At 58.9% G+C, this 23,031-nt stretch overlaps 1 protein-coding gene across 1 annotated transcript; it reads left to right on the forward strand.

The window, feature by feature from the left end:
* Positions 1–62: 62 nt before the first annotated feature.
* ITGA10 (integrin subunit alpha 10) lies at positions 63–21,982 on the forward strand. The gene is made up of 30 exons (XM_053966706.1): positions 63–918; positions 1,452–1,563; positions 2,144–2,241; positions 2,326–2,405; positions 2,514–2,628; positions 2,700–2,827; positions 4,945–5,093; positions 5,794–5,944; positions 6,038–6,203; positions 6,283–6,356; positions 6,968–7,112; positions 8,542–8,690; positions 8,780–8,923; positions 9,729–9,932; positions 10,478–10,608; positions 11,034–11,203; positions 12,593–12,735; positions 12,827–12,934; positions 13,501–13,586; positions 13,657–13,798; positions 14,681–14,773; positions 14,871–14,947; positions 15,045–15,128; positions 15,993–16,077; positions 16,181–16,294; positions 16,387–16,473; positions 17,279–17,392; positions 18,856–18,948; positions 20,724–20,837; positions 21,621–21,982. Exons 1-30 carry the CDS (start codon positions 867–869, stop codon positions 21,690–21,692), a joined length of 3,480 nt encoding a protein of 1,159 aa, XP_053822681.1. The 5' UTR covers positions 63–866; the 3' UTR covers positions 21,693–21,982.
* Positions 21,983–23,031: the final 1,049 nt, after the last annotated feature.

Consider the following 23,031-nt stretch of genomic DNA (forward strand, 5'->3'; position numbering starts at 1 on the left):
GGGACGGGCTGGCAATGCTGGACTGGGACTACTGGGCTAAACTGGGGGCACTGTGCCTCAGTTTCCCCTGTGACCCACCTGGTGGGGCCCTGCCTGGGCGGGGCCGGAGCTGCACAGTCGCTGTTTGTCTGGTTTTCTCCTCATTCCTTGGGTGGTTTTTTGGTTTTTTTTTTTGCTGTTTTTGTTTTTTCTTTAAATTCCCCCAAAAATTCCAGCCCATCCCACAGCCGCTGGCAGCACAAGTTTCCCTCTGTCCTAAAATCGCAGAGTTCGAATTTTTTTCCTTTTTTTTTTTTTTTTTTTTTTTCCTTTTCCTTTTTTTTTTTTTTTTTTTTTTTTTTTTTTTTTTCCCAAAAGCTCAGCCCCGGCTGGTGGCGGTGTCACCCGGAGGACGTGGCAACCCAAAATCCACCTAAATCCACCCAAAATCCACCCAAACCCCCCCACCCCAAACCCCAAACCCCTTTTTTCCACCCCCCCAACTCCTGACTGTCCCCACAGGTATCTCTGTGGTTCGTTCTTTGGGGGAAATGCACATTTTTTTTTCATCCCATTTTCCCAGAAAAAGTGGGAAAAATCCCCTTTCCAGCACCCCCCAAACACCCAGAACCCACCCCAAAAAAAAAAAATTCTGCACCCACCTCCTCCTCTTCTTCCTGTGTTTTTTACCACTTTGCCCGTTTTTTTCCCGAAATTTTGCCTCCCCCCACCCTCCAAAACCACATTTATTTTTAGCAGCCAATTGAAGATGAAGGAGGAGGGAAAATATACTTGGGAAAAAAAAAAAAAAAAAAAAAAAGAGGAAAGAAAAAAGGGAAAAAAAAAATAAAAAAAAGAACCCGGGATTTTGTCAAAGAGCCGCGGCGATGTGGGGTGTGGGGAACCCGGGCGTGCTCCTGCCGCTGCTCCTGCTCCCAGGTAACCCCTTCCACCCCCCCAAAAAAAAATTAAAAATTGGGGTTTATCCCAAAAATCCCCCGATTTTGGGGCTGGGATTGGGATCAGAATCTGGGATTTGAATAATCCCGGGGGGTTCCCTCCTGCCTTCTGAATATCCGGGGAGAGGGGGAGGGCGATTTTGGGATAAAACCGGCCAAGTTTGGTCGTTGCCGCCGGGCCAAAATTTATTTTGGAGGGAGAAAACGCCGAAATTTATTTTGGAGGGGTAAAACACCAAAATCGTGGATTTAAGGCGGGCTCAAGGCATGAGAGGAACTTAAAACCCGGTTTTAATGGAAAAATCTGATTTTGAATGGGGTGTTTTTGGGGAAAAAAAAAGGACAAAAAAGAGGCGTTTCCACCCCTTCCCTTCTCTCCGGTCCCCCCACCGCGGGGGAAACTGAGGCACGGTGGCGAGGATGCCTTTGGGGGGTTCTCCGTGGGGTTCTCCCCTCCTCTTCCTCCCCCCCGGGTGGGTCCCCCCTCCTCGGGACCCTCCCTCACCTCCGCAGGGCTCGGCCCGGCCTTCAACCTGGACGTGCGGCGTTCGCGGCTCTTCCGGGGGCCACCCGAGTCCCAGTTTGGCTACCGGGTGCTGCAGTGGGGGGGCGATGGGGACAAGTGGTGAGTGACCCCTCCCCCCACCCCCGGGGGGGACGGGGAAACTGAGGCAGGAAAGGGGAAACTGAGGTAGGAAAGGGGAAACTGAGGTGGGAAAGGGGAAACTGAGGTAGGAAAGGGGAAACTGAGGCGGGAAAGGGGAAACTGAGGCGGGAAAGGGGAAACTGAGGTAGGAAGGGGGAAATTGAGGTAGGAAAGGGGAAACTGAGGTAGGAAAGGGGAAACTGAGGCAGGAAAGGGGAGATTGAGGAGGGGAAGAGGGAAACCGAGGGTGGGTGGGTGGGCGGAAACTGAGTCAGAAAAGGGAAGAAGGGAGGGAGAAACGGGAGAAGGGAGGGGGAAACTGAGGCAGGGAAGCCAAAAACTGTGGTGGGAAAGAGAAACTGAGGCAGGGAGGGGGGAGGTTGAGGCTGGGGAGGGCAGGGGAGGGAGGAGCAGGAGGCTGGACAGACGGAACCGGCGTGGGTGGCACAGCCTGGCACGGTGCCCCCCAAAAACGTGGCCGCGGGGGGGTGTGGGGGGGGTGGGGTGGTGACATCCCCGATGTCCCCTCGGTGTCCCCTCCCTCTCCTCGTCCCTCCAGGCTGCTGGTGGGGGCGCCGTGGGATGGGGATGGCCAAGGCGACATCTACAAGTGCGACGTGGGACCCCAAAACTCCTCCTGTGCCAAGGCCAACCTCGGTAGCGGGGGTGGGGGTTGGGGGGGGGTGGTGACAGGTGAGATTTTGGGGGTGCTGACCCCGTTTTTGTCCCCGTGTCCCCAAGGGGCCGCAGTTCCCTGGCTCAGGAGCAGCGCCGGCCGCCTGGGGATGACGCTGGTGGACTCCAAGGATGGGGGCTTTGTGGTAAGCAGAGGGAAACTGAGGCAGGGGAGGGAGATGACGTCACCGCCGCGTCCTCGTGTCACACACACACACACACACACCCCCCTCCCCCACCTTGTCCCCCCAAAGGCGTGCGCCCCGCTTTGGTCCCAGGAATGCGGCACCTCCGCGTTCAGCTCCGGCCGCTGCGTCCAGCTCGACCAGGAGCTCCAGCCCGTGGGCACCATGGCGCCCACAGCCCAGCGTGAGTGGGGTGGGGCGCACCGGCACGCGCTGGCACGTGCCACCCCCCGGTGTCACCGTGTCCCCTGCCAGGTTGTCCTACCTACATGGACATCGTCCTGGTTCTGGATGGCTCCAACAGCATCTACCCCTGGGAGGAGGTGCAGGCGTTCCTCGGGAACATCCTGGCGCGCTTCTTCGTCGGCCCCGGGCAGACCCAGGTCAGGGCGCGGCACCTCGGTGGCACCGGCGCGGTGTCCCCAAGGCTGGGGGGGTGTCCCCCGGGTAAGGTGGCTGTCTCCAGGGCAGTGCTGTTGCCCCTGGGGTGGTGTCAGCCTTGGGGTGATGACGTTGTCACTGGGGTGATGGCATTGTCACTGGGGTGGTGACAGCCTTGGGGTGATGGCATTGTCCCTTGGGTGATGGCATTGTCCCTTGAGTGATGACATTGTCCCTTAGGGTGATGGCGTTGTCCCTGGGGTGATGGCATTGTCCCTGGGGCGGTGCCAGCCTTGGGGTGTTGGCATTGTCCCTGGGGTGATGGCATTGTCCCTTGAGTGATGGCATTGTCCCTGGGGTGTTGGCATTGTCCCTGGGGTGGTGACAGCCTTGGGGTGATGGCATTGTCCCTGGGGTGATGGCATTGTCCCTTGAGTGATGGCATTGTCCCTGGGGTGTTGGCATTGTCCCTGGGGTGGTGACAGCCTTGGGGTGATGGCATTGTCCCTGGGGTGATGGCATTGTCCCTTGAGTGATGGCATTGTCCCTGGGGTGTTGGCATTGTCCCTGGGGTGGTGCCAGCCTTGGGGTGGTGCCAGCCTTGGGGTGATGGCATTGTCCCTTGGGGTGATGGCATTGTCCCTGGGGTGATGGCATTGTCCCTTGGGGTGATGGCATTGTCCCTTGGGGTGTTGGCATTGTCCCTGGGGTGGTGCCAGCCTTGGGGTGATGGCAGCCTTGGGGTGATGGCATCGTCCCTTGGGGTGATGGCAGCCTTGGGGTGATGGCAACCTTGGGGTGATGACATTGTTCCTGGGGTGATGGCAGCCTTGGGGTGATGGCATTGTCCCTTGGGGTGATGGCATTGTCCCTTGGGGTGATGGCATTGTCCCTGGGGTGATGGTATTTGTCCTTGGGATGATGGCAGCCTTGGGGTGATGGCATTGTCCCTGGGGTGATGGCATTGTCCCTTGGGTGGTGCCAGCCTTGGGGTGATGGCATTGTCCCTGGGGTGATGGCATTGTCCCTTGGGGTGATGGCATTGTCCCTGGGGTGATGGCATTGTCCCTTGGGGTGATGGCGTTGTCACTGGGGTGATGGCATTGTCCCTTGGGGTGATGGCATTGTCCCTGGGGTGATGGCATTGTCCCTTGGGGTGATGGCATTGTCACTGGGGTGATGGCATTGTCCCTGGGGTGATGGCATTGTCCCTTGGGGTGATGGCATTGTCACTGGGGTGATGGCATTGTCCCTTGGGGTGATGGCATTGTCCCTGGGGTGATGGCATTGTCCCTTGGGGTGATGGCGTTGTCCCTTGGGGTGATGGCATTGTCCCTTGGGGTGATGGCGTTGTCACTGGGGTGATGCCCTGGGGTTTGAGGGATCTCCCCATGGACTTTGGGATTCCCTGGGGGGGGTTGAGGGGACCTGTCCCTGTGGGTTTGGGGATTCCTTGGGGGGTTTGAGGGGTCCCCGTGGGTTTGGGGATTCCCTGAGGGGTTTGAGGGGTCCCCGTGGGTTTGGGGATTCCTTGGGGGGTGTGGGGGTTCCCTGGGGGTTTGGGGATTCCTTGAGGATTTGAGGGGTTCCTTGTGGGTTTGAGGGATTCCCTGGGGGTTTGGGATTCCCTGGGGGGTTGAGGGGCCCCCGTGGACTTGGGGATTCCTTGAGGGTTTGAGGGGTCCCTGGGGGTTTGAGGGTTCCCTGGGGATTTGAGGGGTCCCTGTGGGTTTGAGGGTTCCCTGGGGGTTTGAGGGATGCCCCTGGGGGATTGAGGGATGTCCCTGTGGGTTTGGGGGTTCCCTGTGGGTTTGGGGGTTCCCTGTGGGTTTGGAGGTTCCCTGTGGATTTGAGGGATGTCCCGGTGGGTTTGGGGGTTCCCTGGGGGTTTGAGGGATGCCCCTGGGGGTTTGAGGGATGTCCCTGTGGGTTTGGGGGTTCCCTGTGGGTTTGAGGGATGTCCCTGTGGGTTTGGGGGTTCCCTGTGGGTTTGAGGGATGCCCCTGGGGGTTTGAGGGATGTCCCTGTGGGTTTGGGGGTTCCCTGTGGGTTTGGAGGTTCCCTGGGGGTTTGAGGGAGGTTTTGGGGCTCCCTCTGGCTCTGACTCTCCCCGTTCCAGGTGGGGGTGCTGCAGTACGGGGAGCACCTGGTGCAGGAGTGGGCGCTGGGGCAGCACCCCACGGCCCAGAGCCTGCTCGAGGCCGCGCGGAACCTGACGCGGCAGGAGGGGAGGGAGACCAGGACAGCCATGGCCATCCGGGAGGCATGGTGGGCTCTGGGATCGGGAACGGGCTGGGACGGGGTCGGAGTTGGGATTAGGGTCTAGGTTAGGATCGGGATTTGAATAAGGATCGGGGTTGGAACTGGTATCAGGCTTGGGATCAAGTCAGGATTTGGACTGGGAACGGGGCGGGAATGGGGGTGGGATTGGGGTCAGGATCAGGACTGGGAGAGGGAGTGGGGTTGGGATTGGAGTCAGAGTTGGATTTAGGGTCTAGGTTGGGATGGGGATTTGAATAAAGATCCGGATTGGAATTGGTATCAGGCTTGGGATGAAATCAGGATTTGGTTTGGGGTTGGGATGGGGGTCAGGATTGAGAACATGATTGGGATTGGGAGAGGAAGTGGGATTTGGATTGAGTTGGGATTAGGGTTTAGGTTGGGATGGAGATTTGAATAAAGATCGGGATTGGAACTGGTATCAGGCTTGAGATCAAGTCAGGATTTGGACTGGGGTTGGGAGAGGGAGTGGGGCTGGGATGAGGATCAGAGTTGGGATTAGGGTCTAGATTGGGATTGGGATTGGGATTGGTATCAGGCTTGGGATCAATCCAGGATTTGGATTGGGGTTGGGGTTGGGATTAGGGTTGGGGTTGAGATCAGGATCAGGGTTGGGAGCAGGGTCAGGACCGGGTAGAGTTTAGGATGGGCACGAGCAGGGGCTCATTCTCCAGCCACATTCCCACAGCACCGCGTCGTTCAGCCCGGCGCGGGGCGGGCGCCCGGGGGCCACGCGGCTGCTGCTGGTGGTGACGGACGGGGAGTCCCACGACGGGGACGAGCTGCCCGCGGCGCTGGCCGAGTGCGACCGCCACAACGTCACCCGCTACGCCATCGCCGTGAGGCCCCTGCCAGCCATCCCCACCCGCCCCTGCCTTCCCCTGAACCCCCGGGGCTGGGGGCTCCTGCTGACCCCCCCGTCCCCCCCTCAGGTGCTGGGGCATTACCTGCGGCGGCAGCAGGATCCCGAGGATTTCATCCGGGAGATCAAGTCCATCGCCAGCGACCCTGACGAGAAGTATTTCTTCAATGTCACGGATGAGGCCGCCCTCAACGACATCGTGGATGCTCTGGGAGATCGGATCTTCAGCCTGGAAGGTGCTGGCTGGAGGCTGGGATGCTGGGAAGGGCTGGAAGCACAGCTGGAGGAGCTGAGTCTCGTTCCTCCTCCGTTCAGGCACCCACGGGGACAACGAGAGCGCCTTCGAGCTGGAGATGTCCCAGATCGGCTTTTCCATCCACCACCTCGAGGTGACCCTGTCCCTGTTGAGTCAGAAATGACACAAATCAGGAGGCTCAGTCCTCTTTGTTAGGGCACTCATTCATTTTTATATTCCAGTTCACTGCAGGTGGACCTGATTGGTCCTTTAATCACAACACCATTGGCTAATTAAGAAGCCTTTGGTGATCAGCCTTACTGTAAACATCACCTAGTGCACCTTAATGTGATCCCAAACACCAGTATCAGCAAGTTAAGATAAAAATATTATAATTATTATATAAGTGTTATTATAATTATTTTCTCTGAGCATCTCACAGCCACACTTGGTAGTCAAATTACCAAAGCCACCCTTTGGCGATCAACCTTGCTGTAAACATCACCTAGCACACCTTAACGTGATCCCAAACACCAGTATCAGCGAGTTAAGATAAAATTTATTATTACAATTATTATAATTCTTTTCTCTGAGCTTCTCACAGCCTTTCCCAGAAGGAAACTTTTCCTTTCCCTGGGAAAGCTGTCCGTTTCCAGGTGGAAAACAACCCTCAGCCCATCTCACCCCGGCGGGGTGGCAGAGTGACATTGCTGGGGCTTGGGGACGCCGAGGCGTTGTGGTGACGTGTCCCACCCATCCCAGCAGGACGGGATCCTCTTTGGAATGGTCGGAGCCCATGACTGGGAGGGGGGTGTGCTGGAGGAGAGGCAGCGAGGGCGCGTGGTTCCAGCCCGGGAGGCGTTCCAGGAGGAATTCCCGCCGCAGCTGAAGAACCACGCGGCCTACCTGGGTATGGCCGTGTCCCCGGGGCTCCCAAAGCTCTGATTTGGGATCAGTCCGGGATGTTCCGTGGCCTGGAGATCAGGGGTGGAGTGGGGATGCTTCGTGGAATGGATATTGGGGGGGCTTGGTGATACAGAAATGCTCCATGTCCCGGGGATGCTCCATGTCCTGTAAATTTGGGATGCCCTGGGGATATTCTCTAATTTTATCCTCTAAATTTGGGATCTCTAATTTTTGGGATCTCTAATTTTATCCTCTAAATTTGGGATCCTTGGTGATACAGAAATGTCCTGTAAATTTGGGGTGCCCTGGGGATGCTCCATGGAAAGGATATTTGGGGTGCTTGGTGATACAGAAATGCTCCATGTCCCAGGGATGTTCCATGTCCTGTAAATTTGGGGTGCCCTGGGGATGCTCCATGGAAAGGATATTTGGGGTGCTTGGTGATACAGAAATGCTCCATGTCCCAGGGATGTTCCATGTCCTGTAAATTTGGGATGCCCTGGGGATATTCTCTCATTTTATCCTCTAAATTTGGGATCTCTAATTTTTGGGATCTCTAATTTTATCCTCTAAATTTGGGATCCTTGGTGATACAGAAATGTCCTGTAAATTTGGGGTGCCCTGGAAATACTCCATGGAATGGATATTTGGGGGGCTTGGTGATACAGAAATATCCTGTAAATTTGGGGTGCCCTGGGGATCCTCCATGGCCTGTAACTTTGGGATCCTTGGTGATACAGAAATATCCTGTAAATTTGGGATGCCCTGGGGGTGCTCCATGTCTTGGATATTTGGGATCCTTGGTGATACAGAAATGTCCTATAAATTTGGGGTGCCCCAGGGACACTCCATGGATGCCCCAAACCTGGATATTTGGTGGGCCCAGGGCTGCCCAAACCTGGATATTTGGGGTGCCCTGGGGACACTCCAGGGATGCCCCAAACCTGGATATTTGGGGTGTCCTGGGCTGCCCCGAACCTGGATATTTGGGGTGCCCTGGGGACACTCCAGGGATGCTCCAAACCTGGATATTTGGGGTGCCCTGGGGACACTCCAGGGATGCCCCAAACCTGGATATTTGGTGGGCCCAGGGCTGCCCAAACCTGGATATTTGGGGTGCCCTGGGGACACTCCAGGGATGCCCCAAACCTGGATATTTGGGGTGCCCTGGGCTGCCCCGAACCTGGATATTTGGGGTGCCCTGGGGACACTCCAGGGATGCTCCAAACCTGGATATTTGGGGTGCCCTGGGGACACTCCAGGGATGCCCCAAACCTGGATATTTGGTGGGCCCAGGGCTGCCCAAACCTGGATATTTGGGGTGCCCTGGGGACACTCCAGGGATGCCCCAAACCTGGATATTTGGGGTGCCCCAGGAACACCCCGTCTCCCCGGGGCTGTCCCTCCCTCTGAGCCCGCTCTTCCCCCCGCAGGGTACTCGGTGTCCTCGCTGCAGCTCCCGGGGGGGCAGCGCCTGTTGGTGGCCGGTGCCCCCCGATTCCAGCACAAGGGCAAGGTCGTCCTCTTCCAGCTGGACCCCACGGGGGCCGTGACGGTGGCCCAGGCGCTGATGGGGGACCAGGTGAGGGGTGCTAGGGGGGGGCCTTGAGGGTTTTGGGGTGGGGGGAGGGAAGTTTGGGCCCCCAGCCTCACAGCCCCTTGCACCCCCAGATCGGCTCCTACTTCGGCAGCGAGGTCTTGGCCCTGGACCTGGAGGGAGATGGGGACAGCGAGCTGCTGCTGGTGGCCGCGCCCACCTACCTGGGGGGCCAGAGCAGGGAGATGGGGAGGGTCTATGTGTACCGTGTGGGGCAGGTGAGGGGGCAGGTGTGGGCCTGGGGGGGGGGCTGGGGCAGGTGAGAGGGGTGGGGGGAGGGTCTATGTGTACCGTGTGGGGCAGGTGAGGAGGCAGGGTGAGCCTGGGGGTGTGGGGCAGGGGTGAGCCTGGGGGTGTGGGGCAGGTGTGAATCTGGGGGTGTGGGGCCGGTGAGAGGGCAGGGGTGAATCTGGGGGTGTGGGGCAGGGGTGAGCCTGGGGGTGTGGGGCCGGTGAGAGGGCAGGAGTGAATCTGGAGGTGTGGGGCAGGTGTGGATCTGGGGGTGTAGGGCAGGGGTGAGCCTGGGGTTGTGGGGCAGGTGAGAGGGCAGGGGTGAGCCTGGGGGCGTGGGGCAGGTGAGAGGGTGGGGGTGAATCTGGGGGTGTGGGGCAGGGGTGAATCTGGGGGTGTGGGGCAGGTGAGAGGGCGGGGGTGAATCTGGGGGTGTGAGGCAGGTGAGAGGGGTGGGGGTGTGGGGCAGGTGAGAGGGCAGGGGTGAATCTGGGGGTGAGAGGGCAGGAGTGAATCTGGGGGTGTGGGGCAGGTGAGAAGGCAGGAGTGAATCTGGGGGTGTGGGGCAGGTGTGAATCTGGATGTGTGGGGCAGGTGAGAGGGCAGGGGTGAGCCTGGGGGTGTGGGGCAGGTGTGGATCTGGGGGTGTGGGGCAGGTGAGAGGGGTGGGGGACTGGGGTGCACTGGGAGGATCAGAGGGATGGCGGCAGTTCGAGGGGATCGGGGGAACACGGTGGCATTGAGGGGGTGCCCATCCCGTGGGGGTACCGAGGGCCCCCCCGCACCCCCCAGGACCGCCTGAGCCCCGCGGGGTCGCTGCACCCCGAGCCGAGGCCGCAGGATTCCAGGTTCGGCTCCGCCCTGGGCGCGGTGCCCAACCTGAGCCAGGACGGGCTGGCCGGAGCCGTGGTGGGGGCTCCGCTGGAGGACGGGCACCGCGGGGCTCTCTACGTGTTCCACATCGCCCCGGGCACCCTCCTGCCCCGGTACAAGCAGGTGAGACGGCGCTGGGAGGGGTCGTGAGCACAGCCCTGTGCGAGCTGCCGGCGGTGCCAAAACTTGCGGGAAATGGATTCGTGGAGAATTCTCAAAGCCCAGCACAAGGCTCACATCTGTACGCAAATTTTGAGATAAGAAATGCTGACTTAGAAATGTTCTAGAATAGGACAGGTATTGTTGAGAGAGAAATGGAAATAGAAACAAGTTTTAAAGGGTGGTTTTTACTGCAAAGAAGACTAGATACTTTGGAGAAAATAGAAGTATGAAAGATGCATTGTGTTAAGACCCGCAAGAGGTAATTTTAGATAATTAGCTTTAAGGCATTTACAGCATGGTGTGGCAAAAGCTGATCAGCCAAGAAATGCTTGTAGTGTACTGTAATTAAGAAATAATTAGCTTCTAATTGTGACGGTGTGAATTATAACATCTGCGTTGTTTCACCCTTCGCATGAGACTAAAAACAGAATGGAAGTTTTTAAAACACCTCTCTGGGTCAGAAAAGGGGGATTTTGTTTTAATCCAACGAAAACTCCCGTTCCCAGCGCATCGAGGCGGCGGCGCTGGGCTGGAGCCTCCGGTATTTCGGGATCAGCGTGGACGGACGGGTGGACATGGACGGGGACGGACTGGTGGACGTGGCCGTGGGGGCGCAGGGGGCGGCCGTGCTGCTGCGGTGAGTCGGGGTCAGGGGGTCAGGGGCACCCCGGGAGTGGACAAAGGCCAGGACACCCTGGGATCAGGGACATGGAGAGGGGACAGGGACACCCCGGGAATAGGGACCCCACGAAGGCTTACGGAATGACAGCTGGCGCCCAACGTGGGGACAAACGCCCCACAACTTCATTGTGGAACGCCTCCGGGGAGACAAGAGGAGTCCCAGAGGAGAAAGACATCAGGGGTCTCGTGGTGGGGGATTTCAAAGCCAGGGGGGCAGAGGAGAGGGAGCACATCCAATGGGATGCAGCTGATGGGAGGGGCCAGGGGAGGAACACCGCCACGGAATTCCAGTGCACAATAGTAACTAAATAAACTACTCAGTGCAACGCAACGGTGTCCCTGTCCCCACGCTGAGATGCCGGGTGTGACTGTGCCCCTCAGGTCCCGCTGGATCATCCAGGTGTCCGCGGGGGTGTCGGTGGAGCCGGCGGCTGTCAGCGTCACCCGGCGGAACTGCCGGCGCGGCGGCTCCGGCGCCGTCTGCCTCCGCGCCCGGATCTGCTTCCGCAGCTGGACCCGCGCACGGAACCCCCCTGTGGACATGCATGTCGGTGAGTGCGGGCCATGGGGGACTGCAGGGTCCTGGGAGTGTCCTTGGAGCATCCCTGGCTGTGCCTGGAGCATCCCAGAGCATCCCAAAGGGTCCTGGAGCATCCTTGGAGCATCCTTGGAGCAACCCAAAGGGTCCTGGAGCATCCAGAACATCCCAAAGGGTCCTGGAGCATCCCAAAGGGTCCTAGAGCATCCCAAAGGGTTCTGGAGCATCCCAGAGCATCCCAAAGGGTCCTGGAGCATCCTTGGAGCATCCTTGGAGCAACCCAAAGGGTCCTGGAGCATCCCAGAGCATCCCAAAGGGTCCTGAAGCATCCTTGGAGCATCCCAAAGGGTCCTGGAGCATCCCAAAGGGTCCTAGAGCATCCCAAAGGGTTCTGGAGCATCCAGAACATCCCAAAGGGTCCTGGAGCATCCTTGGAGCATCCCAAAGGGTTCTGGAGGATCCTTGGAGCATCCTTGGAGCAACTCAAAGGGTCCTGGAGCATCCTTGGAGCATCCCAAAGGGTTCTGGAGCATCCCTGGCTGTGCCTGGAGCATCCCAGAGCATCCCGAAGGGTCCTGGAGCATCCTTGGAGCATCCCAAAGGGTCCTGGAGCACCCCAAAGGGTCCTAGAGCATCCCAGAGCATCCCAAAGGGTCCTGGAGCACCCCAAAGGGTCCTAGAGCATCCCAGAGCATCCCAAAGGGTCCTGGAACATCCCTGGCTGTCCCCAGAGAATCCCAGGCTGGGATCCATAGAGAACCTGGGAGCATTCCAGGAACAGAAGCATCCCAAAGGGTCCTGGAGCATCCTTGGAACATCCCAGAAGCATTCCAAAGGGTCCTGGATCACCCCTGGAGCATCCTGCAGTGTCCCTTGAATATCAACAGATCACAGATACCCCTGGAGCCCCACTGGAGCATCCCACAACTTCCTGGAGCCTCTGGGACTCCTCTGGAGCCCCACTGGTGCAACCCAGCGTGTCCCTGGAGCATCCCACGACATCCTGGAGCCTCTGAGGCTTCTCTGGAGTCCCACTGGAGCATCCCACAACTTCCCGGAGCTTCTGAAGCTTCCCTGGAGTCCCACTGGAGCATCCCACGACATCCTGGAGCCTCTGAGACTTCTCTGGAGCCCCACTGGAGCATCCCACGACATCCTGGAGCTTCTGAAGCTTCCCTGGAGTCCCACTGGAGCATCCCACAACTTCCTGGAGCCTCTGAGACTTCTCTGGAGCCCCACTGGAGCATCCCACAACTTCCTGGAGCCTCTGAGGCTTCTCTGGAGCTCCGCTGGTGCAACCCAGCGTGTCCCTGGAGCATTCCCGGACTTCCCTGGAGCCCCTCCCACGGGAGCAGCCGCTGGCGCAGGTATCCCGGTCCCTGACCCGCCCCCTCTCCCGCAGATCTCCGGTACAACGTGTCCCTGGAGGAGCGGAGCCCGGGATCCCGAGCCGCCTTTGACTCCGGTGCCCGCCGGCTGCTCCAGCGCCGCACGGAGCTCCCGCTGGGCGGGCAGAGCTGCACCCGCGTCCCCTTCCACGTCCTGGTCAGCCCCGGGGCTCCTCCCCACCCTCATCCCACCCCCATTCCCGGGCTCCGGCTGCAACGAGGCTGATGGGACCCCCCCGATTGTGCAGGACACCTCGGATTACCTGCGGCCCCTCAGCCTCAGCCTCACCTGGGCGCTGGATGCGGCTGCAAGGGCGGTGCTGGATGAGGCGTCTCCCACCACCATCCGCAAACTGGTGCGTACTGGGAGGGGTGTCCCTGGGCACCGGGATCACTGCCCAGCATTGAGATCACCCCCAGGCACCGGGATCACCCCCGGGCACTGGGATCGGGCACCAGGATCACCCCCGGGCACTGGGATTGGGCACCGGGATCACCCCTGGGACACCGGGATCACCCGTGGGCACCAGGATCACCCCTGGGCACTGGGATCACACCTGGGCACCAGGATTGGGCACCAGGATCACCCCCAGGCACTGGGATTGGACACCGGGATCACCCCTTGGACACCGGGATCACCCGCGGTCGCCGGGATCACCCCCGGGCACGGGGATCACACCTGGGCACCAGGATTGGGCACCAGGATCACCCCCAGGCACTGGGATTGGACACAGGGATCACCCCTGGGCACTGGGATTGGACACTGGGATCACCCCTGGGCAGTGGGATTGGGCACTGGGATCACACCTGGACACCGGGATTGGGCACCAGGATCACCCCTGGGCACCGGGATCACCCCTGGGGCAGCAGGATCACCCCTGGGTACACCCCGGGCATCGGGATCACCCCTGGCTCCTTCCAGATCCCGTTTTTCAAGGACTGCGGGGACGACGACGAGTGTGTCACCGACCTGGTGCTCAAGGCCACCACGGACATCGTGGGCTCCAGGTACCCCTGATGTCCCCCCAGTGACCTCATGGTGTCCCAGGAGCCCCCTGTGACCCCCCCTGGCCTCCAGGCAGAGCCCCCACATCGTGCGGAAGGGCCGGAGGCGGATGCTGGTGGAGGTGGAGCTGGAGAACCGGGGGGAGAACGCCTACAACGCCAGCCTGTGGCTGCACCTGCCCGGGAACCTCCACTTCTCCAGCCTCGTGCTCCAGGTACAGCCTGGGGGGAGCCCAAGTCCCTGAGGAGCCCCTCCAAATCCCTGAGGCGCTCCTCCAAACTGTCCCACCAAATCCCTGAGGAGCTCCTCCAAATCCCTGAGGAGCTCCTCCAAACTCTCCCACCAAATCCCTGAGGAGCTCCTCCAAACCCCCCCACCAGGGTAAAGATGGAGACCCAGGTCTTTGGAGAACCTCTGGGTCATTCTTGTCCCAGCCCACTGCAGGTGGGATGGGTTGGAGTCTGTTGGGTCCCCAAACCCATTTCGAGGGGCACAGGGGGGTTACATTGTGTCCCCAACCTCTCCCAGGTGGGACAAGGGGGTCCATGGTATCCCCTGCTCCTCCCAGGTGGGACATGGGGGTCCATGGTGTCCTCAACCTCTCCCAGGTGGCAGCTGGGGCTCCATGGTGTCCCCAACCTCTCCAGGGGTGGGACAAGGGGCTCCACGGTGTCCCCAACTCCTCCCAGGTGGGACATGGGGGTCCACGGTGTCCCCAGCTCCTCCCAGGTGGGACAAGGGGGTCCATGGTGTCCCCAACTCCTCCTAGGTGGGACAAGGGGGTCCATGGTGTCCCCTGCTCCTCCCAGGTGGGACATGGGGGTCCATGGTGTCCCCAACTCCTCCCAGGTGGGACATGGGGGTCCACGGTGTCCCCAGCTCCTCCCAGGTGGGACAAGGGGGTCCATGGTGTCCCCAGCTCCTCCCAGGTGGGACAAGGGGGTCCATGGTGTCCCCTGCTCCTCCCAGGTGGGCGACCATGTTCTGTTGGTCCCCTGTGCCCCCCCCAGGACCCCACGGGGGGGGTGTCCATTGCTGCCACCTCCCCGTGTCCCCGTGTCCCCAGCTCCATGTCCCCGTGGTGTCCCCCCGGCAGGATCCCAGCCCGGCGAAGCTGGAGTGCTCGGCGCTGGGGGGGCACCGCCGGCGCTGCAGCGTGGGCTACCCCGTCTTCCGCTCGCAGGCCAAGGTAGGACCCCCGAGAGACCCCCCCCTCTGAGCCCCTGGGGACCCCCCAAATCCCCCCCGCACCCCTCTGAGCCCCCCACCCCACCCCACCCCACCAGGTGTGCTTCACCCTGGAGCTGGAGTTCAGCTGCTCCGTCCTGCTGGACCGCGCCGAGGTCACGCTCAGGGCCACCAGGTAGGGGGCGGGGCTGAGCCCTCGGGGGGAGGGGCCGCACCCCAGGGGGCGTGGCTGGAATTTGGGGACACTCCCGAGTGTCCCCCCCCCCGTGTAGTGACAGCAGCGAGGCCACGCCGCAGGACAACGCGGTCAAGCTCTCCGTGCCCATCCGCTACGAGGCCAACCTGTTCCTGTCCAGGTGGGGCTGGGGGGGGTCAGGGAGGGGTCAGGGAGGGGGGGGGGACACACATCGTGATGGATGTGACCCCCCCCCGTGTGTGTGCCCCCCACCCCCCAAAAAAAACACCGACCTGCAGAGCTGGGGGGACACAGAGGGGGACACCCACCATGGATGTCACCAACCTGCAGAGTGGGGGGGCGCAGGGAGGGGGATGTGACCCCCCCCCTTTGTGCCCCCCCCCAAAAAAAAACCCCCATCAATCTGCAGAGTGGGGGGGTCACAGAATGGGGTGTGGCCCCCCAGAATGAGGGTGTGACCCCCGTGTGCCCCCTCAGAGTGGGAGGGTCAGGGAGGGGATGTGACCCCCCCCGTGCCCCCCCCCCAAAAAAAAACCCACCAATCTGCAGAGTGGGGAGGTCATGGAATGGGATGTGCCCCCCCCCCCCGTGTGCCCCCTCAGAGTGGGAGGGTCAGGGAATGGGATGTGACCCCCCCTGTGCCCCCCCCCCAAAACCCCACCAATCTGCAGAGTGGGGGGGTCAGGGAGGGGATGTGACCCCCCTGTGCCCCCCCCCCAAAAAAAACCATCGACCTGCAGAGTGGGGGGGGGTCACAGAGTGGGACACCCACCATGGATGTGACCCCCCCCCTTGTGTGCCTCCCCCTCCCCCCAAAAAACACCAATCTGCAGAGTGGGGGGGTCATGGAATGGGATGTGGTGACCCCCCTGTGCCCCCCCAGAGTGGGGATGTGACCTCCCCTTGTTTCCCCCCCCCCACCAAAAAAACACCCCCACCAATCTGCAGAGTGTGTGGGGGGGGGGGTCAGGGAGGGGATGTGCCCCCCCAGAGTGGGGCTGTGACCCCCCCGTGCCCCCCCCAGTGACACCAACCTCCATCGCTACGAGCTCCCCCCCCCGGGCACCTTCACCCCCAGCTCCGGCCCCGAGTTCAGCACCACGGTCAAGGTGAGAGGATGAGGAAGATGATGATGGCCGGGGGAGGGGGGGTGGCAGGAATTGGGGGCGGGACCCCCCCTGGCTCATGGTGCGCCCCCCCCCCCCAATCCAGGTGCAGAATTTGGGGTGTTACCCCCTCCAGAACGTCACCCTGCACATGGCCCTGCCGGTGCTGGGCCACCAGCGGGCCACCATGCTGTCTGTCACCGGTGTCCTGGCTGAGAACGTGAGTCTGGGGACATTTTGGGGGGGGGGGGGCGTCCCCTGTGACCCCTCTGACCCCCCCTGTCCCCCCCTGTCCCCCCCCGTCCCCCCCAGGCCACCTGCGGGCTGCACCCCCCCGATGGGGGCACCCCAAGAGCGCTCCCGGTGCCCCCCGAGGATCTGCTGCACAGCGAGAGGCTGGTAGGGCTGGCAGTGCCCCCCCCCCCGGGTTTGGGGGGCTTTGGGGGTCCCCCCCAGGATTTGGGGGTTCAGGGGCATCAGGCTGGTAGGGCTGGCAGTGCCCCCCCCTCCGGGTTTGGGGGGCTTTGGGGGGGTCCCCAACACCCCAGGGGATTTGGGGGGATCAGGCTGGTAGGGCTGGCAGTGCCCCCCCCGGATTTGGGGGGCTTTGGGGGGTCCCCCCCAGGATTTGGGGGTTCGGGGGCATCAGGCTGGTAGGGCTGGCAGTGCCCCCCTCCGGATTTGGGGGGCTTTGGGGGGGTCCCCAACACCCCAGGGGATTTGGGGGGATCAGGCTGGTAGGGCTGGCAGTGCCCCCCCCGGATTTGGGGGGCTTTGGGGGGTCCCCACCAGGATTTGGGGGTTCAGGGGCATCAGGCTGGTAGGGCTGGCAGTGCCCCCCCCTTGGATTTGGGGGTTCGGGGGGAATCTCCATCATTTCCTGGGGATTTGAGGGGTTCAGGGGTGATCCCCACCACTCCCAGAGGATTTGGGGGGGTTCAGGGGTGATCCCCACCACTCCCAGAGGATTTGGGGGGGTTCAGGGGGATCCCCACCACTCCCAGAGGATTTTGGGGGGGTTCAGGGGGGATCCCCATCCCAGTGATTTGGGGGAATCCCCAACCCCACCCCGGGAATTTCGGGGGTTCATGGGGATCCTCATCATCTCCAGCGGGTCTGGGGGGCTTTGGGGGGTCCCCCGTGGTGATGTGGGGGTTCAGGGGGGATCGATCCCCACCAGGCCCCCCCAAATCTCTGCCCCCAGGACTGCTCCAACACGCGGTGCCAGGAGCTGCGCTGCGCTCTGGGGCGGCTGGAGCGGGGCGGGGGCGCCTCCATCGAGCTCCTGCGGAGCCTCCGCGGAGCCGCCTTCGGTGGGGTGAGCGCGGGGGGTCGGGGGGCTCGGGGGGCTCTGGGGGCTCGGGGAGCGCGGGGGGCTCGGGGGGCTCGGGGGCTCCGGGGGCTCGGGGGGCTCGGGGGGCTCTGGGGGCTCCGGGGGTTCGGGGAGCGCGGGGGGCTCGGGGGGCTCGGGGAGCGCGGGGGGCTCGGGGGGCTCTGGGGGCTCAGGGAGTGCGGGGGGCTCGGGGAGCGCGGAGGGTTTGGGGGGCTCGGGGGGCTCTGGGGGCTCTGGGGATTCGGGGGGCTCTGGGGGTTCGGGGGCTCGGGGAGCGCGGGGGGCTCGGGGGGCTCTGGGGGCTCGGGGGCTCCGGGGGCTCGGGGAGCGCGGGGGGCTCTGGGGGCTCTGGGGGTTCGGGGGGCTCCAGGGGCTCAGGGGGCTCCGGGGGCTCGGGGAGCGTGGGGGGCTCTGGGGGTTCGGGGGCTTGGGGGGCTTTGGGGGCTCCAGGGGCTTCGGGGGGGCTCGGGGAGCATGGGGGGCTCTGGGGGTTCAGGGGGCTCCAGGGGCTCGGGGGGCTCGGGGGGCTTTGGGGGGCTCTGGGGACTCGGGGGGCTCGGGAGGCTCGGGGAGCGCGGGGGGCTCCGGGGGCTTTGGGGGGGGCTCGGGGAGCGCGGGGGGCTCGGGGGCCTCAGAGGGAACGGGACCCCCCCCCAAATTCAGTTAAAAATCCTTCTTCAGCTCAGTGAGCGTGGGGGGCTCGGGGGGTCCGGGGAGTGGGGGGGGGTTCGGGGGGGCTCCGGGGGGCTCCAAGGGCTCGGGGGGGTTCGGAGGCTTGGGGGGCTCTGGGGGCTCGGGGAGCGCGGGGGGCTCGGGGGGCTCTGGGGGCTCAGGGAGTGCGGGGGGCTCGGGGAGCGCGGGGGGTTTGGGGGGCTCGGGGGGCTCTGGGGGTTCGGGGGCTCGGGGAGCGTGGGGGGCTCTGGGGGTTCGGGGAGCACGGGGGGTTCAGGGGGGCTCAGGGGCTCTGGGGGCCCGGGGGGTTCAGGGCAGATCCGGGGTCTCGGGGGGCTCTGGGGGCTCATTTTATTATTTTATTTCATTTTACTATTATTTTATTTTACTGTATTATTATTATTATTATTATTATTATTATTAATGTCATTTTAGTAATATTTTATTTTACTATTATTAATATTATTATTAATGTCATTTTACTATATTATTACTATTATTATTATTATTATTATTAATGTCATTTTAGTATTATTTTATTTTACTATTAATAATATTATTTTTATTTCATTTTACTATATTATTATTTTATTGTTATTCTTATTTAGTTATTATTTTTATTTCATTTAACTATTCTTTTATTCCATTTCACTATTCTTCTATTTCATTTTACTATTATTTCATTGCATTTCACCATTCTTTTATTTCATTTTATCACTCTTTTATTGAACTCCATCACTCTGTTTGTGGTTGGTTCCTCCTTTCTCCCGTTCCAGGTGAAATTCCGGAGCCTGAGGATCGTCAGCAGCGTCTGGCTGGGGGTCGGGGGGGGGCTCCTGGTGCTGGAGGAGGGGGCGCAGCGCCGGGAGGTGGGACCCCCCCCCAAATTCTCCTTCCTCTTCATCCTCCTCCCCAAATCCCATTTCCCCTCCCCAAATCCCCATTTTCCCCCTTCAGCCTTCTTTTCCTCCCCAAATTCTGTTTCTTCTCCCCAAATTTCCTCTTCCCCCCTCCCCAAATTCTGTTCCCCCTCCTCAAATTCCCTCTTTCCCCACCCCTCAATCCTGGTTTTGCCCCCACCCCAAATTCCCTTTCCACTCCCCAAATTCTCATGTCCTCACCCCTCAATCCTGGTTTTTCCTCCCAAATTCTCCTTTTTCCCCCCAAGTTCCCCATTTTTCCCCCAAATTCCCCATTTCCCCCATTCCCATTTCCCCCCCAAATTCCATTTCCCCAATCATGTTTTTTCCCCCAAATTCCCCATTTTTTCCCCCAAATTCCCGTTTTTTCCCCCAAATTCCAGTTTCCCCCCCCATTCCCATTCCCCCATTCCCACATTCCCATTCCCTTTTCCCCCCCAAATTCCCGTTTTTTCCCCCAAATTCCTGTTTTCCCCCCCATTCCCATTCCCATCCCCATTCCATTCCCATTCCATTCCCATTCCCATCCCCATTTCCCATTCCCCCATTCCCCCATTCCCATTTCCCCATCCCCATCCCCATTCCCATTCCCATCCCCATTCCCATTTCCCCATCCCCATTCCATTCCCATCCCCATTCCCATTTCCCATTCCCATTCCCATCCCCATTCCCATTTCCCATTCCCATTTCCCCATCCCCATTCCCATTTCCCCATCCCCATCCCCATCCCCATTCCCATTTCCCCATCCCATTCCCATTTCCCCATCCCCATTCCCATTTCCCCATCCCCATTCCCATCCCCATTCCCATTTCCCCATCCCATTCCCATTCCCATTTCCCCATCCCCATCCCCATTCCCATTTCCCCATCCCCATTCCATTCCCATTCCCATTTCCCATTCCCATCCCCATTCCCATCCCATTCCCATCCCCATTCCCATCCCCATTCCCATCCCCATTCCCATCCCCATTCCCATTCCCATTCCCATTTCCCCATCCCATTTCCCATCCCCATTCCCATTTCCCATTCCCATCCCCATTCCCATTTCCCATTCCCATTTCCCCATCCCCATTCCCATTTCCCCATCCCCATCCCCATCCCCATTCCCATTTCCCCATCCCATTCCCATTTCCCCATCCCATTCCCATCCCCATTCCCATTTCCCCATCCCCATCCCCATTCCCATTTCCCCATCCCCATTCCATTCCCATTCCCATTTCCCATTCCCATCCCCATTCCCATTCCCATTCCCATCCCCATTCCCATCCCCATTCCCATCCCCATTCCCATTCCCATTTCCCCATCCCATTTCCCATCCCCATTCCCATTTCCCCATCCCATTCCCATTCCCATTTCCCCATCCCCATCCCCATTCCCATTTCCCCATCCCCATTCCATTCCCATTCCCATTTCCCATTCCCATCCCCATTCCCATCCCATTCCCATCCCCATTCCCATCCCCATTCCCATTCCCATCCCCATTCCCATCCCCATTCCATTTCCCATCCCCATTCCCATTTCCCATTCCCATCCCCATTCCCATTTCCCATTCCCATTTCCCCATCCCCATTCCCATTTCCCCATCCCATTCCCATTTCCCCATCCCCATTCCCATCCCCATTCCCATTTCCCATTCCCATTCCCATATCCCCATCCCATATCCCCATTCCCATATCCCCATTCCCATTCCCATATTCCCATCCCCATTCCCGTGCTTTCCCCAGCTGGTGCTGGAGCTGCTCCGGGCCAGGCCGGTGCCCGTGTCCCTGTGGATCCTGGGGGGCAGCGCCCTGGGGGGGCTCCTGCTCCTGGCACTGCTCAGCCTCGGCCTCTGGAGGGTGAGGGGACCCCGGGGGGACACGGGGGGGACACCGGGGGTGGCACCTGGCGGGGGGGACACTGGGGGGGGTCACGGTGACACCTTGGGGTGACAATGGGGGGGTCACGGTGACACCTTGGGGTGACAATGGGGGGGACACTGGGGGGGACACCGGGGGTGGGGCTGGGGTGGCACCTTGGGGTGACACTGGGAGAGGGGCATGATGTCACCTTGGGAGGGTCATGGTGTCACCCTGGGGGAGGGACGGGTCCATTCCCCATCTCCCATTTCCCATTCCCATTTCCATTCCCATTTCCCAATCCCATTCCCCATTCCCCAATCCCATTCCCCATTCCCATTCCCGTGTCCCATTTCCCATCCCCATTTCCCAATCCCATTCCCCATTCCCCAATCCCATTTCCCATTCCCATTCCCGTGTCCCATCCCCATTCCCATTCCCCATCCCCATTTTCATTCCCATTCCCATTTCCCATTCCCATTCCCGTGTCCCATTTCCCATCCCCATTTCCCAATCCCATTCCCCATTCCCCAATCCCATTTCCCATTCCCATTCCCGTGTCCCATCCCCATTCCCATCCCATTTCCCATTTCCCATCCCCATTCCCATCCCATTTCCCATTTCCCATCCCCATTCCCAATCCCATTTCCCATTTCCCATCCCCATTCCCCAATCCCATTCCCCATTCCCATTCCCGTGTCCCATCCCCATTCCCATCCCCATTCCCATTTCCCATCCCCATTTTCATTCCCATTTCCCATTCCCATCCCTCCTCTCTCCCAGCTCGGATTCTTCTCCCACGCGAAGCCCCCCCGGGATGAGGATGAGGATGAGGATGAGGATGAGGAGCAGTGAGGGGCGGCTCCCGGGCGGTTCCGGCGCGGGGCCGGGGCCGGAGCTGGGAGTGGGAGAGGTGGGAATGAGCTGGAACGTGAATCAGAAAATAAAATAAAATAAAATAAAAATTCAAAAATCAAGAAATAAATAAAATAAAATAAAATAAAATAAAATAAAATAAAATAAAATAAAATAAAATAAAATAAAATAAACAAGAAATAAAATAAAGTAAAAATAAAATTTAAAAATTGAGAAATAAAATAAAATAAAAATTCAAAAATCAAGAAATAAATAAAATAAAATAAAAAAACAAGAAATAAAATAAAAATAAAATTTTAAAATTGAGAAATAAAATAAAATAAAATAAAATAAAAATTCAAAAATCAAGAAATAAATAAAATAAAATAAAAAAACAAGAAATAAAATAAAGTAGAAATAAAATTTAAAAATCGAGAAATAAAATAAAATATCAATAAATAAAAAATCAAGAAATAAAATAAGAAATAAAATAAAATTTTAAAAAATCAAGAATAAAATAATCAAGAAATAAAATAAAATAAAAAATCAAGAAAAAAATAAAAATAATCAAGAACTAAAATAAAATAATCAAGAAATAAAATTAAAAAAAATCAAGAAATAAAATTAAAAAATCAAATCAAATCAAATCAAATAACAAAAGTCCAGCTGCAGCTGCTGCAGCCCCGTGGGCAGGGAGCAGGAATGACTCTGGATCCAGGGAAAGAAATCCCAAAAACCTCTGGAATGACCCCGGGGGGGGAGGGGCAGATCAGACCCTGCCCCCGCTGGCTCCGGCAGAAACCCAGGGAGAAATCCAGGGAAAAATGGATAAATCCAGGAATAAATGGATAAATCCAGGGAAAAATCCAGGGATAAATGGATAAATCCAGGGAGAAACTCAGGGAGAAATGGATAAATCCAGGGAGAAACCCAGGGAGAAATCCAGGGAAAAATCCAGGGATAAATGGATAAACCCAGGGAGAAATGGATAAATCCAGGGAGAAACTCAGGGAGAAATTCTGAAACCCAGGGAGAAATCCAGGGAAAAATCCAGGGAGAAATCCAGAAATCCAGGGAGAAATGGATAAATCCAGGAATAAATCAATAAATCCAGGGAGAAATCAATAAACCCAGGGACAAATCAATAAACCCAGGGAGAAATCCAGGGAGAAACCCAAAAACCCAGGGAGAAATCAATAAATCCAGGGACAAATCAATAAACCCAGGGACAAATCAATAAACCCAGGGAGAAACCCAGGGAGAAATCAATAAACCCAGGGAGAAATCAATAAATCCACAGAGAAATCAATAAACCCAGGGAGAAATGTAAAAATCCAGG

Source organism: Vidua chalybeata, chromosome 29 (assembly GCF_026979565.1).
Source record: "Vidua chalybeata isolate OUT-0048 chromosome 29, bVidCha1 merged haplotype, whole genome shotgun sequence".
Classification (NCBI taxonomy): Eukaryota; Metazoa; Chordata; class Aves; order Passeriformes; family Viduidae; genus Vidua; species Vidua chalybeata.

Coding starts and splice junctions, on each gene's coding strand:
- ITGA10 (XM_053966706.1), top strand. CDS start 867: ATGTGGGGTGTGGGGAACCCGGGCGTGCTCCTGCCGCTGCTCCTGCTC. Junction 2,629..2,699: donor CATGGCGCCCACAGCCCAGC/GTGAGTGGGGTG, acceptor GTCCCCTGCCAG/GTTGTCCTACCTACATGGAC. Junction 11,204..12,592: donor CCCTGTGGACATGCATGTCG/GTGAGTGCGGGC, acceptor CCTCTCCCGCAG/ATCTCCGGTACAACGTGTCC.